At 33.0% G+C, this 14450-nt stretch overlaps 2 protein-coding genes and 1 long non-coding RNA gene across 5 annotated transcripts; all 3 read left to right on the top strand.

The window, feature by feature from the left end:
• The first annotated feature begins 4150 nt into the window (after window positions 1–4150).
• On the top strand, window positions 4151–5973 carry LOC111011017 (putative membrane metalloprotease ARASP2, chloroplastic). The gene has a single exon (XM_022284624.2). It carries the CDS (start codon window positions 4348–4350, stop codon window positions 5716–5718), a length of 1371 nt encoding a protein of 456 aa, XP_022140316.1. The 5' UTR covers window positions 4151–4347; the 3' UTR covers window positions 5719–5973.
• A 1541-nt stretch (window positions 5974–7514) lies between these two features.
• Window positions 7515–11632, top strand: LOC111011037 (arogenate dehydratase/prephenate dehydratase 1, chloroplastic). 3 transcript variants are annotated; one of them, XM_022284650.2, is made up of 11 exons: window positions 7516–7980; window positions 8784–8851; window positions 8986–9078; window positions 9302–9502; window positions 9855–9935; window positions 10036–10131; window positions 10254–10331; window positions 10426–10515; window positions 10626–10693; window positions 10832–10913; window positions 11298–11632. In XM_022284650.2, exons 1-11 carry the CDS (start codon window positions 7692–7694, stop codon window positions 11352–11354), a joined length of 1203 nt encoding a protein of 400 aa, XP_022140342.1. In that variant the 5' UTR covers window positions 7516–7691; the 3' UTR covers window positions 11355–11632. The 3 variants fall into 3 exon arrangements, 2 of the variants coding, with proteins under 2 accessions (XP_022140342.1, XP_022140341.1); XM_022284649.2 differs by having other exon boundaries at window positions 8775–8851; XR_002601401.2 differs by lacking the exons at window positions 10832–10913; window positions 11298–11632 and having other exon boundaries at window positions 7515–7980; window positions 8775–8851; window positions 10404–10515; window positions 10626–10699.
• A 382-nt stretch (window positions 11633–12014) lies between these two features.
• LOC111011038 (uncharacterized) lies at window positions 12015–14175 on the top strand. Its single transcript, XR_002601402.2, has 2 exons — window positions 12015–12829; window positions 13681–14175. It is a non-coding gene; the product is annotated as an uncharacterized LOC111011038 (long non-coding RNA).
• The last annotated feature ends 275 nt before the right edge of the window (window positions 14176–14450 follow it).

Here is a 14450-nt window from a genome sequence, read left to right as displayed (position 1 = left end):
AGCACAAACCACAGACAATTTTAGGAATTTTTGAACTAAGGGGATGTATCTTAATTCAAGAATCAGGATTTTGAAACAATTATGGTGGTATAAAATACTCGAATAAAGATTATATATTAGAACTTTTTTTCTTCAAAATCAACATGTTTTTTATTTTCAACAACGTTTTAGTTTTATCTTTGCTCAAGAGATGATTTTTTTCCCCTCAAGTTCATTCGAGAGATGAGTTTGGAACTCTCTAGATTTAAGATTGAGATTCATATTAATGTGTTTTCTTAGCTCAACAACACAGGGTGAAGACTCAAACATCGAATTTGGATATGATGATATATGTCTTAACTAATAAACTATATATATTTTCATGCATGTAAGTAATATCATGCAGATAAAATTTTGGCCATGGAAGATTTCTTCCAAGATAATATAACTTTCTTCCTCAAAACACCTCACATTTCTGCCTGTATTTTAGTTGTTGGTGTTACTATTTTTTTATTTTTTATTTTTTTTTGATAGCTGGTGTTTGTATTGTTAACTTCTCACTGTGACTAGTTCTATCCAATTAGCATACTTCCATGTGATTTGTGATAGCTAGTTTTATTTACATGGTTGAGTTGTTTATATTAAATTTTATGTTATTAAAAATCATTAATTATCTAAAATTTAATGGGTGGATTGCAAATTTTATATGACACATGAGTTATCAAGCTATTTTGACTATATTTGGATTTTTTTTTAGTTCAGTAATTCCATGACAATTATCAAATCATCAAATCGTCGACTTTAGTTAAGATGATAATAGGTATTTTATCTACTTAAATTGACGATTTTTTTTCTTTATTTTTTGATAGAATAGTTAGATAGTTAAAGTACATCAAATATGGTTATTAGAACTAATATACATGATTCAAAACCCTGCTTATAGTTTTGTAGAATAATTATGGTTTGCTTTGAATGGTATTAAATTGATCATAATACTTTTCTATTTATGAGAAGTGCTTGTAAATGTCTACATATTTAGTGCGTATTTAGAATGCAGTTTAAAGTGTTTGAAAAAGACTAAAGTGTATTTATAAGAAGAAAAATGGTAATATTTGGTTAATCAATAAAACATTTTATTTAAAGGAAACTCGTCCTAAATTTTGAGATTTATAATATGCAAAAAATTTATCAATATAAAACGTTATCATAACTTTCTAGGAAACAATTTAATATTTAACACTAAAAAGTTGACGGTCAACTGAAAAGATAAATAATCAACAACTCATTTTGTAACATTTTTATATTTTATTTTTCCCTCGTTATTTCAGTAAAATTGATAATAATAAATAAATTAATTAATTAATTAAAGAAATAAACAGTATTCACTAACCACCTAACGATTTTTTTTACATCTACTTAAGCATTTATAACTTGCAACTTAAAACAGAGCTCGATTAGTTAGAGTGGTTGCCCGACGTAAGTTTAGTTTGATTGAACACGACATATCCCTTTAAGTTAAACTATGTTTAAATTGGCACTTTTCTATTGTTGTTTTATTCCATGAACATGAACTAAAATTAAATAAATTAAAATAAACCAAACAAATGTACATTGTCTTATTGTCAAATGTACACCCAACTTAAATTATAAAATTACAAAAAATATTCATGAATTTTGTCATTGTTTCAAAAATCAATATTAGTATTGACTTTTCATTAATTTTTAAAAGATAAACCTCTATTAATAAATGACAATTAACGTTCCTAAAAGTCTTATTCCTTTCTTTGTCAAGAGAGTTTGCTTCTCAATTAATTGTCGACCAAATTTCGTCATAATCCTATTTTAAAAACCATATATAGTTTTTCTACATTTCTTTTCTTTCCGACATAATCAAGGTAAATTTATACGTTAATTATCACGTCATTCTAGATATTGTCACGTCAAAAGATAATATTCAAACTTTTGAAATAATAGATATTTTAAAGAAACAAAGATGAAAGTTTATAGATTTATTTATTTTGGTAATTTGGCCAAAATTCTACAACAAATAATATCAATCTCAACACCTTTTCAAAATCATAATAATAATAAACTTAATATGTGAAAAGAGAGGAACATCACTTCATTTAACGATGTTTGTGCTTCACATGATGACGTTAAAATATCATCATCAAATTGTCATCAAATTTCATATTGCCCTTTTCACGTTTCCAAATAAATAAACTTATCTTTACATACTTCTTATCCTTACACTCTTTGAGTCATAGTTTGGCATTTTTAAGAAAATAAAATTAGTGAGTCTATGCTCGCTAGTACGACAACTTATTTTCATAATGTATTGAACTTTCTATTCGAAAAAGTGATTCATAATCGGATTGACTCTAAACTTAACTTAGTTTCTAATATCTTTTTAGTACAACAATTTGAAGATATGAAGATCAAACTTCTGACCTCGAAAAAAGATGTAATTTATAGTATTGACACAACCACTCATTTCTATTGCATTTTTTTAAATTTCAATTGAATTTTCACTGCAAATTTAAATTTCATCCATTTAAATATCATCAAATATATATTTTTTAAGTCTCTATTTTAATATTCATCATTAGACCTTTTATTTTTATTTTTATTTTTTGCAAAAGCATTAGACCTTTCTCTCTCTCTCTCTCTCTCTCTCTCATGTAATAAGGTTTTTAAGCCTAATGATGCTTGATATTATTATTATTATTATTATTATTATTATTATTTGGTGTGTTTTGTGTGTTTAAGGTGATTTTTAGGATAATATCAGCGCTATACACCCAACCAATCACCAAAAGTATCTTCTACAACTAAAGCCTATCTTCCAATTTTATATCTGTAGTGATAAAATAATAATCAATAATAAATATAAATCAACCAACCACAATTTAAGGCTATTAACTAAATGGCACAAAAAACTTTTTGATTGGTTAAAATATGAGTTATACTTACAAGATGAGCTTAACTTTGATCAAGAAACTATTAGTTTGAATCTCCTATTCCATTCCCACTTGTTATATTAAAAAAACTAAATGATAGAATAAAGGTAAGAATTAGGATTTATAAACAATAATGTGAAAAATGAGGTCAAACAACAAATTAACCGTTTCATCTTTATATCCCACACATTTTTTAAGTTAAATTATTCTATTGAAAACTTTTAAATATTTATTTTAGTATTTAACTTTTCTCACAAATTAACGTGGGTGGGTCGTTGTGATTTTAAAATTTATAATTTCAATCCTTAAACTATTTTAAAAAGAGTTTTTATCTCTACGTTTCTTTTAGAAAATAGATAATGTGATTTAAAGCATGTGCTGAGTAAGATTAAGCCACAAAATTGCTTAAAGACAAGTTTCGGGAACATAAATATTAGGTGAAAAGTTGATAATAACAACTGAGTTTAAAAAAGAAAAGGTTTACAAACTAAGAATCAAAATATATATAATTTTTAAATTAAAACAAACATCATTAAAAATAAAAATAGAATAAACTTACAAAGTTTGGATCAAATTATTTACTTATCTGGTGAATTTTTGTTTTTATATATATATATTTTTAATTTAGTCCCTCTTGTTTAAAAAATTTCAATTTGATTCTTTTTTTTATATAATATTTCTCAATTTTATCTCTCATCATTGATAAATGTTAAATTAACCTATGGAAAATTTATACACCATAATATTTAATGAATTGACGGAAATTTAGAAAAGAAAGAAAATCATTTAAGAAGAGAAAATTTTCTAATTTTTCCTCAAAATTTTCAAAAAATTTGTGAAAGTTTCAAGTTTTCTTATTATAATGACCTTTTTTCTCCTCAAGATTTTTATTAACTCATGGATTATTATGTCAGATAAGTTTATCGATTAATATTGACATTCACTATTAACAAAATAAATTTAAAAAATAGTGAAATATCAACGACTAAGTTGAAACTACTTAACAAATAGGCAACGGGAACAGAGATCAGCGTATTTATGTTCGATAAAGGATCACGAGTTCAAATATGTTATACTAAAGAAAATACTAATTAAAGAAAAGATTACCTAAAAAAATAAGGGTTAATGAAAAAAAATTCATATTTAGGATTGCTTTTATGTGTTTTCTTCCAATAAAAGTAGCGTCTTTTATATAATTTCGGATCACACGTTGGAGCCGTCAAGCGACTGAGGCCTCAAATGTCATTCACATATCGAAACACACAAAAATGCGAGGGGAAAAAAGGGGAACGCCTCGCTCAATTCCCCTCCACAAATTTCAAAAAGGTGTTATCCGAAAACTATTTCTTCTCCAATTCCTTCTTCTTCCCCTCCGTCTAGTTGTTAATCCTCAGGAACTTGAAAAATCATGCTATTAAATCTCTCTTCCACTTCCTTCTCTGTAATCAAATTAGCGAATTCGAAGTCCCCGATCCCAGATTTTTCAGTGAAGTCCAGAACCCACTTCTCAGAATCTTTATCATCATCATCATCATCTTCTTCTTCTTCTTCTCTATGCCATTCCTTCTCTTCGTCGGATCTCAGTTTCAAGACCAGACACAAAATCTTCTGGGAAAAGAGCAGAATCCCATGTCGGAAGAGTGCCGATTTCAGGCTGTGGGCTTTCGCCGGACTCGACATCGGAAGTGCTCAGTCCGTACTCGAGGCGGCGGCGGTGTTGACAGCCATCATTGTCGTTCACGAGAGCGGTCACTTCCTCGCCGCCTGTCTCCAGGGCATCCATGTAAGTAAATTTGCAATTGGTTTTGGTCCAATTCTTGCAAAATTCAACAAAAACAATGTAGAATACTCCATTAGGGCTTTTCCTCTCGGTGGATTTGTGGGTTTTCCGGATAATGATCCAGAGAGCGATATTCCAGTCGACGACGAAAATTTGCTCAAAAATAGACCGATATTGGATAGAGTTATAGTAATTTCTGCTGGTGTTATCGCCAATATAATCTTCGCATACATAATTATCTTAATTCAAGTCTCATCCGTCGGTTTGCCGGTCCAAGAGCCCTTCCCCGGCGTGCTCGTGCCGGAGGTTCGAACTCTTTCGGCCGCTTCCCGCGATGGCCTACTTCCGGGCGATGTGATTCTGGCCGTTAATGGAAATGAGCTGCCAAAACTGGGTTCTACAGCAGTTTCTGAACTTGTTGATGCAATTAAAAACAGCCCCAAAAGAACTGTGCTTCTCAAGGTTGAAAGAGGGAAACAGGATATTGAAATTGGGGTCATCCCAGATGAGAGTTTTGATGGAACAGGAAGAATTGGGGTTCAGCTTTCACCTAATGTGAAGATTTCTAAGGTTGTGGCAAGGAATTTGTTGGAGGCTTTTAACTATTCTAGAACGGAATTTTTGGGTCTGTCATATAATGTTTTGGATAGCTTGAAACAGACTTTTCTAAATTTCTCTCAGTCAGCCAGTAAGGTTTCTGGTCCTGTGGCTATTATCGCTGTTGGTGCAGAAGTTGCAAGGTCCAACATTGATGGGCTCTATCAATTTGCAGCTGTGCTTAATATTAACCTTGCTGTTATAAACCTTCTGCCTTTACCTGCTTTGGACGGTGGTTCGTTGGCTTTGATCCTCATTGAGGCTGCAAGGGGAGGGAGGAAGCTGCCTCTAGAACTCGAGCAGCGAATCATGTCGTCTGGGATCATGCTCGTCGTACTTCTCGGGCTATTCCTCATCGTCCGGGACACGTTAAACCTTGATTTTATAAAGGACTTGTTATAGTATGGGGATGCTCGGCGAAAGGTTACTGTTGGTGTATTAGATTCAGGGCAAGTAAACTCTGTTAAATCTGTAAATTGCTTGACTTGTTGATGATTCTAGTGTTGGGGTTGTGATTTTAGAGCTCATAATGCTTTCAACTTTCATGTTGCTGGATTCAACTGTGAGAGTGAGAGATAAATGGAATCCTATTCTTATCAGTTTTGTACTCCCTTCAAATTAACAAGTCAAATATACAAAACAGCTTGTTTTTGTGTATCTTTCATGTTGCTTGAATTCTTGTCCCTCTGTTGTAGGTAGAAATAACCGACTTTCGTACTAACTTCTGCGAGCTGAATCAGTGATGGCATTTGTATGAGTGAGCCGAGTTGGGCTTCAATTGATCCATTCTGTATGAATAAATGAATGGTTAAAGGTATTTTACTCCTTCTCCAAGAGTAAAAAAATATAATAAAAATGACATGTCAAAATATTTTACAATTGAAGAAGTTACGGAATTTTCAAACGTATCTACTTTAACAACATACTAGATTTTGCGATTGTTACCTACTATTTCAATTTCTTTGTTGCTCCAACAAATTTCCTTTAATTACTTTAAATGTTGTATTATAATATTTCTTAGATAAGAGTACAAAGAATTGGGTGTTAAAATCGTCATTAATAGAGGTAAAATCCTAAAACATATGTTGTCATTTTGACCTACATTGATGTCATTGGGAGACATTGGTTGCGTTGGGTAAACAAATTGGATTTATCTCATGATTTCTTAAATAAATTAATTACTACCGAAGTCCAAGTCCAACTACTAACTTTTTAACCAACCCCGTTTCTTCTTTATTTATTTATCATTTAGGTCTTTTTAATTTTTCAGCTTTAAGAAATAAAAATCGTACGTGTATGGTAATTATTTTTTGTTGTATGTTTTTTTAAAAAATTAGAGTTGAAACCAAAACGAGCACAGAATTAGTGGTTATTGGCATATATCTCCAATTGTGAGTTCGAACCTCAACTCATCACATGTTGTACTAAAAAAAATTAGAGTTGAAAAATATGCTACTAAAAGAAAAATCTATATAATTCATTTTAAAAATATTTAATATTTTTATACATAATTTAGTAAGGGGATGCATTCATCGTCCCCTTCTTCATTTTCATCCCAACTCCGATCCCGTAGAGAATTTGGTCATTTCCTAATATTTTAGATAACAGTTTAGAAAGATAGAAAGAGAGAGGTTAGAGATAAAAAGTGGGGTGTAATTCTAAATTTCAACCTTTTGATTGATTATATATATCTTTTATTCATCCACTTAATAAAAGTAAAAGTAAAACTTAATAGAAAATTATTATCAAACATTAAAATATTATTTCTTACAAAATTTAGAGAATAAAATAAAATTATACAAAACCAACGTATTAAAATAGGATATTTGAAAGTTGAAGGAGGAGGTGAAGATTATAAACGAAGATAATTAAAAAATTTTAATAGTTGCATGTATTAAAAATTACTTAAATAAAATCCAACAAGCAAACAAAAGAGTCATACCAAGCCGATCGGTTTAGAATCTTTAGATCGATTCAACACTCCTTTACCAAATTTTGGTTGTTTATAAAATAAACTTGTAGATGTCAACAATCCACTCATTCCAGGACGGCGATGGAGAACAGTCAACGCCTCTGCTCCAAAAGTCCTCCTAATCAACGGCTGTAATTTGGTCACTTACTTCATTTTCCCCAAACATGGGTCCCACATGATTCAGTTTCATTTCTTTGCCATCACGTATATAAAATCCATTTTGGTCTCTATCTCATCGGCTCTCTCCCCCAACTTCCAGCCATTTCTCCAACTCCATTGTCAGACCACAATGAAGAGGGAATAAACATCAACTCAGTTCCTGGGAAGAAGAACCTAATTTCCACGGCTTTAGCATATTTTGTCTTCTTCTAGCGGGTTCTCAACCGGTACTCGAAATTCTACGATGAGTTTAGCGAGTGCTATGGCGTTGGGGGATGTCGCGTCTCAGATGTGCTGGTGGAGTCTGGGGCCGAAGCCGTCTCCTGCGGCGGTGTTGAAGGGGAATGAAGGTACGGAGAGGACGCTGAAGCTGGAATCTAGAGGAGGATTTTTAAATTTGCCGACTTCCCCATTGATGACTTGCTCCATCGAGGCTGAGGAGCCGTCGAATCGGACCGAGTTACAGCCGGTTAACGATCAGTTGGACGGCAATCTCGTCCGGAGGTTGAATAAGGATATCGGCTCCTTTGCAAGTAAGTTTTGCGATTCGGCAGATTATTTGAATCAAAGTGTGGAATATGTTTCCTAGTGAATTGATGAATGCTGTGGTTTGATATTGTATTGAACGTTGCTAGTTGGTTGTTTGTTTCTCTGCACTTCTTGAGTTAACTTTCAGGGGAGAAGGTTTTTATCATCAATAGGTGGCATACAAGTATCCTGGCTCTTATTCTATCAACGTGCACATAAGAAAGTACTTCTAGAAAAATAATTTGAAACTGTAATAAAATTTTATGGAATCAACCATTTCTTAGTGGAATTTCGATGCATTAATTTAGAGATAGGGTACAAGTTTAAATGAAGGCCAACTAGGAGATCTTGGTTGACATGATTGGGCAGGGGCTCGCCAGAATCCAAACAAAGGGATTTAAAGACTTGTTTGGGGGCTGTTTGGACAAGTTTCGGTTTCAAAAAATTGAGAGGAAACATGTTTAGTTAATTGTTTCTTAACTGTGGTTACGGGAAAATGTCCTTGTTGTTCTAAATTCAGTCGTTAATAAATTCTTCAAGTTCAGATAAACTTCAGTGCACATGTTGAGGAACAGCAAGTTTTTGCTCCCACTCAGTTTCTTCAAGTTAGTGTTCCCAATTTCTGCCCCCTTATTATTGGTCTTTTCGTTTTAACCTGTTATGTTTCCCTCATACTTTGTTTAAAAATATTATTTTCTAAATTGCACTATGGGCATCTTCAATAAAAACAAAATTTTAAACTGGCTAGACTTTGGACGACATTTCCTTCATCTCTTAGTCTTAATGCATTTTATGTAAGTGGTTGCAGGACCATTATCAGTGTCAAATACTTCTGCTTATCCAGATGATGGTCGGAAGGTTCGAATATCGTTCAAGGTACGATTTATAATAATGAGCCGATGCCTTTTCTCTTCTTTTTACTTGACTTTTGACCTTTTTTTAACAAGTAATTTTAATCTATATTTAGTAAATTTTATCTGCTTTTCTCATTTGTTGAGTAAATGATGCAGGGGTTGCCAGGATCATACAGTGAGGATGCAGCACTTAAAGCGGACCCTAATTGCAAAAGTGTTCCTTGCGATGAGTTTGAAGATGCATTTAAGGTTTACATTTCATTTTATTTACAATCTATCAGCTAAAATATATAAAAAGAATTAGAACTGCTTTCCTTGGTGTGTATTATTTAACCTATTTCATTTTTAAAGATGATATGTAATTATAAGAAAAAATTCGCCCACATTATTCTTTTCAACTTTACTTGCTTTAAATCCACTTCACTCAAGTCCTCCATTATTACTTTGTCGCGATTTTCCTTTTTCGTTGTAGGCTGTTGAATTATGGATAGCTGATAAGGCTGTTCTTCCGATTGAGAATTCATCAGGTGGGAGCATTCATCGCAACTACGATTTGCTCCTTCGACATAGGCTACATATTGTTGGTGAAGTGCAGTTAGCCACCAATCTGTGCCTTCTAGCTCTGCCGGATGTGAGAGCAGAACAGCTGAAACGTGTTCTTAGCCATCCGCAGGTTAAGCTTCGACTTCCATCCTTGTCTTTTCTTTTTTTAACTGTGGTCTCGCATCAAGTGACAAATATTTGTTCAATTCAAGTGGTAGTAATTGTAATAGCTAAAATGGTAATCCCCCAGACTTTGATGGACAATGTCTTGATTCTCTCTTAGACATTCACGATGCATGAACATGAACGTATAATGTTGAGTCTGCACCCTCCATCATAGAAGTTACTCTTACTGTCTGTTGCATTGCATCTTCTTCATGAACTTGGGTTGTATTTTACAATTGAAGTGAGTTTTCGGAAGTAAAAAGTACTGACATGTCACTACTAAAAAAATCAATGACCTTCAAGTGTTGCGTGGGCAGGCACTTGCCTTGAGTGATACTGCCTTGAATAGGTTGGATGTTGTCAGAGAAAGTGTTGATGATACAGCTGGTGCTGCTCAGGTTCTTATATGTTAATTTATATTCTTATTATTAAAGTTCCCCAACCATTTGTATCGGTTTATTTTCAAAAGCAAGTTATTCATCTCGATTTGTTATGTAGTATGTAGCATTGAACAACCTCAGGGACACAGGAGTTGTTGCTGGTGCTCGAGCTGCAGAAATATATGGTCTAAACATTCTGGCAGAAGGGATCCAGGTGAACTTTTTCTCTTGTTCTAATTTAATTTTGTTCTCGTTCCGTCTTAAAATATGGTTTATATATTTGGTCACCTCTTTGCTTAAGAAAAATTATACTGCTTAGTTTCTATCTTTACATAGGATGATTCAGACAACATGACTCGTTACCTGGTACTTGCGAGGGAACCGATCATTCCGAGAAATGATAGGCCCTATAAAGTAAGTTGAATCGCATATGTGCTGATTACTAGCCTCATATCTGCTGAACTTGTAGCTTTAATAAACTTGAAGTCAAATGTTCTGTTCGTTTTAGACAAGCATCGTATTTACCTTGGATGAAGGGCCTGGTGTCTTGTTCAAAGCCTTGGCGTTGTTTGCATTAAGAGAGATAAACTTGACAAAGGTACTTTGATGCAACCAATCTGTTGATAAAATTCTATCTTTTCTCAAAAAGCATTTTTGCCACTACCCTTTGTCTCTGAACTTATGTGAGAATTCTACTTACATGACTAGATTGAAAGTCGACCGCAAAGAAATCACCCCTTACGAGTAGTCGATGACTCGAACACGGGTACTGCCAAGTATGTACCATCATCATCTGCATCTTGCAGTATCAGCAGACCTTGAAAGGCCTTCGCTATAGCTATTACAATGCAAGTTGCTTCAAATGGCTGGTGGTATAGATTGATGAATCCTCTCTCAACGTTTAATGTTTGCAGGTACTTTGACTACATGTTTTACATTGATTTTGAAGCTTCTATGGCTGAAGCACGTGCGCAGAGTGCCTTGGGCCATTTGCAGGTTTGTTGCTGATTTTGTTAAAGATTTTCTTAGTTGAACGTTAGAGAGAATATAAAATTCAAATATATGTTAACCAATCAACTTATGATGATCAGTCACAGTATTAAAGCATGAGATCAAATCCACAAATCTGCCTTCATGAATCAAATTAGTAACCAAGCCCACATGAAAGAGGTGTTAATTAAGTATATAATAAAAAAAATTAACTGTGGCTTATTCTTTTTGGTTTATGCATTTTTGTCTAACGAAAATTTAACATTAATATTATATTTGCATGTCATGTCGAGGCTTCTCTTTTAACGTCGTGTATTTACATTACATAATCAATGTGCCATGTTCTTTCACTTCCAAGTTCTTAATGAAATCCTTTTGTGTTCCTTGTAGGAATATGCAACGTTTATTCGGGTACTTGGCTGCTATCCCATGGGTGTATCTCGTTAGCATTAAGAACAACCTTGTTCTTCAAATTCAGACCATCCCTTGACAGAGTAGTTTGTTCCAAAATTGGCATATTTTTCAATGAAGGTCAAAAGGGTCATTTCTTACCAACTAGCAGGTGATATGACCTAGATAATAATAAACAATATTTTTGTAAAGTTTAAACCAGGTGGGTGGAAATTGAACCTCATCTTAAGCAGCCAGGTTTAAAATGTCTCAGAGCTATTTTTAAATTGACAATAATAGTAACATTAATAGTAATAATATGTTTTTTAAACCTAGTGCATTTTAAGGAAACAATATTTCTCATTTAATTTATAACTTTATTATATGTTTTAATTAATTATTGTACTTTTTAAAATACAATTATGGAGATGGAATGGAAATTCGAATGGTTGAGTTATGCCATTTTAATTAGTTGAATTAGTTTAGATTTCAAGTTTAAAAGTTATGATGTGATTTGTGAAATAAAAAAACTTACATTTTGCATCCCTAAAAAATCTAAAAATAAGTGAAGATATATTCATGTAAAATAAAATAAATTATCAATAATATAAATAAAAAAGAAATAATAAATTGCAAAACAATTAATTAAAAAGTTATCGATCTTCTTAATAGATCAATTTTAATACTCAATTATGTTGAAGAAAAACAAACCTTAGTCTCCATTATTTTAAAATTTTTATTTTATTATTTAACATATTGTTGTAAAATTATAGAACAAAATGAGGTACCACGAGTCACGAACAACGAGAAAATACGAGATTAAAAGTTTAGCATTTATTTTCTACCACAATTCACTGTCAAATAAGTCATGGATTGCAATTGTACAATTGGACAAGAAAAAAGATACATCAGATATTGAGAAAGATACATCAGATGAGAATTATTGAGAGGTGTATGGAGAGGAATTGACACATGAGGTTATGTTACATCTTTCTATTTTACCGCTAATACATCTAATTTGGATAATCTTCATAATACATATTAATTTTTTTTTCAATTATCTTTTTATTGAATCACACTATATATTGAGTCAATAATTATAGACGTAGGAATCATGATATTTGAAATGGTAATATATACCTTTATCTACTTCAACTGACCACTGACCATTAAATCATATATTTGGCCCGACTAAAAATATACAAACTTAAAAAATCACAAGAGAATTATAATTTTATTTAACCCAAATTTTAATGTCCATCCATGTTGCGATCTCTAATTAAGGAACAAGTGCCAAAGCAAAGCACTACAGCTCAACACCGCCACGTGAACCAACCCAACAACATTCCCTTTGGAACTACGCTATTGCGGCCGTACCCAAGCCGCGACCAGGTTCACTGAACCTCCGAACCCCACTCCCTCTCTACTCTTTATTTAAGCCCTCCACAGAACAGAATTCGCCTGCTCAGATCGCAAAATCAGTAACCATTTCCGATCGCAGCTGCCGCTGGCCTCTGCACAATGTGAATGGGGTACTTCTACTTTCATCTTCTCTTTACTTCATTGTTTACTGTCCACGAATCTGAAAATGCAAGTCATCTATTTCATAATCTTACTGATAGTTATTCCATTTCTTTTTATTTGAATGCTGAAATCCCCGCAGTACTGCTTGCATCCAGTTTTTAGCTTCGAATTTAAGCAGATCACGAGGGTTTGCATCCAGGGTTTGAAGTTGGGGATCATCCAAGGACATTTAGCTTTCTCTGTAGACTTCCAAACAAAATAGTTGGCTTTCATTGAGTCTGACCTTCCTATAAAAATACATATAATACTCTGTTTTTTTAGGGCAAATTAAAAGCATATGATCATGAATATCCCTTTGACGCAATTGCCCCACTAGTTACTTTATACAAGTTCCACCACTTGTCCACTATAAATAATATCTTCAGTTTCAAACCTTTGTGGACTCTGGACTCAGAGGTTTGTTGGGATGATCTCTGATATTTGCCTGTTCTTTCTCCGTTCAACATGTTTGTTTTTTTTTTTTTCTTCCTTTTTTTACACTTCTTTTTGCTGCTTGGAAATTACTTGGTTAATTACAGCATCAAATTCTGTACCCAGATGATTTCATTCAAGTCTTATCATTTGGTTCTGGTCTGATGGTTCTTGCTTTCTTGTTTCTGTTTTATTCACGTAAGATTTCTGTCAAGCACACCAACGGAATTTTAAGAGCAAAGGTTTAAAATGAATTTCTGTACAGAATCTGAGGATTAGAACAGAAGAATCGAAGTTCTGAAATCAAAACAGAAGTAAATAATTAAATTTACTCTAAATAATTGCTTGTACATTGGGCTAATGACTGTTATTGGATGCTCAACTGCAGGTAGAGTAGTCGGCATGAACAATTCTTCCTTTGATAAAAATGGTATCAAGAATGATGCCAATTATTAATTATCTGTTTAGGACAACCAGCATTTCTTTAGATTCTGACTGCTGAGATAGAAGAGCTCGGAAAATTTGTAGATATTTGCACCATTTCTCGTAGCCATTCACCTGCTTTCAGATTTATGCTCCTCTAGGATAAAAGCTATTTGCAAACCTGGCCTTGTCGGGGCGATGACGTGGAGAGAGCGACTTCGGTGGCAGCCACCATTCACGGTCGCCTGGTCCGATCTGGTCGGCTGTTGTTTCTCCTTTTGCAGGAATGTGATTGAACAGCATAGCAGATAGAACATTTTGCTGTGCTTGGGATTTGAAGAGTTCCCCCTCTTGAAACTTCAATGTCATCGTTTTTTTGTTTTGTTTTTATAAGTGATTATGTACTCCTGTTTTCGTTGCATTGTATGAATTTCAGTAAAACTTCTGTTCTTGCTGATTATTTGTGAGAGTTGCTTTCGGCCTTAGGTATAAGGTAATTAGATGAAATAAAAGTGATTTGGATTAGGAAAGGAAACCATATTCTCTATTTAATTCAGAACTTTATTACATGTTTTAATTAATTATTGTACTGCATTAAAATACAATTATAGAGATGAAACGAAAATTCAAAGAAATTGCATGAGAAGATTGGATTTGGTTAAATCGAAGATTCTCCGATTCGAACTCATGGCTTATTGATTAGAAAGGTGTGTCAATTACTCTTGAGTTAAATTC

This window comes from Momordica charantia (assembly GCF_013281855.1).
Source record: "Momordica charantia cultivar OHB3-1 chromosome 2 unlocalized genomic scaffold, Mcharantia_2.0 BLBB01000002.1, whole genome shotgun sequence".
NCBI classification, from domain to species: Eukaryota; Viridiplantae; Streptophyta; class Magnoliopsida; order Cucurbitales; family Cucurbitaceae; genus Momordica; species Momordica charantia.
The sequence above is the reverse complement of the archived record's forward strand: the minus strand, read 5'-3'. Positions and strand labels throughout refer to the sequence as shown.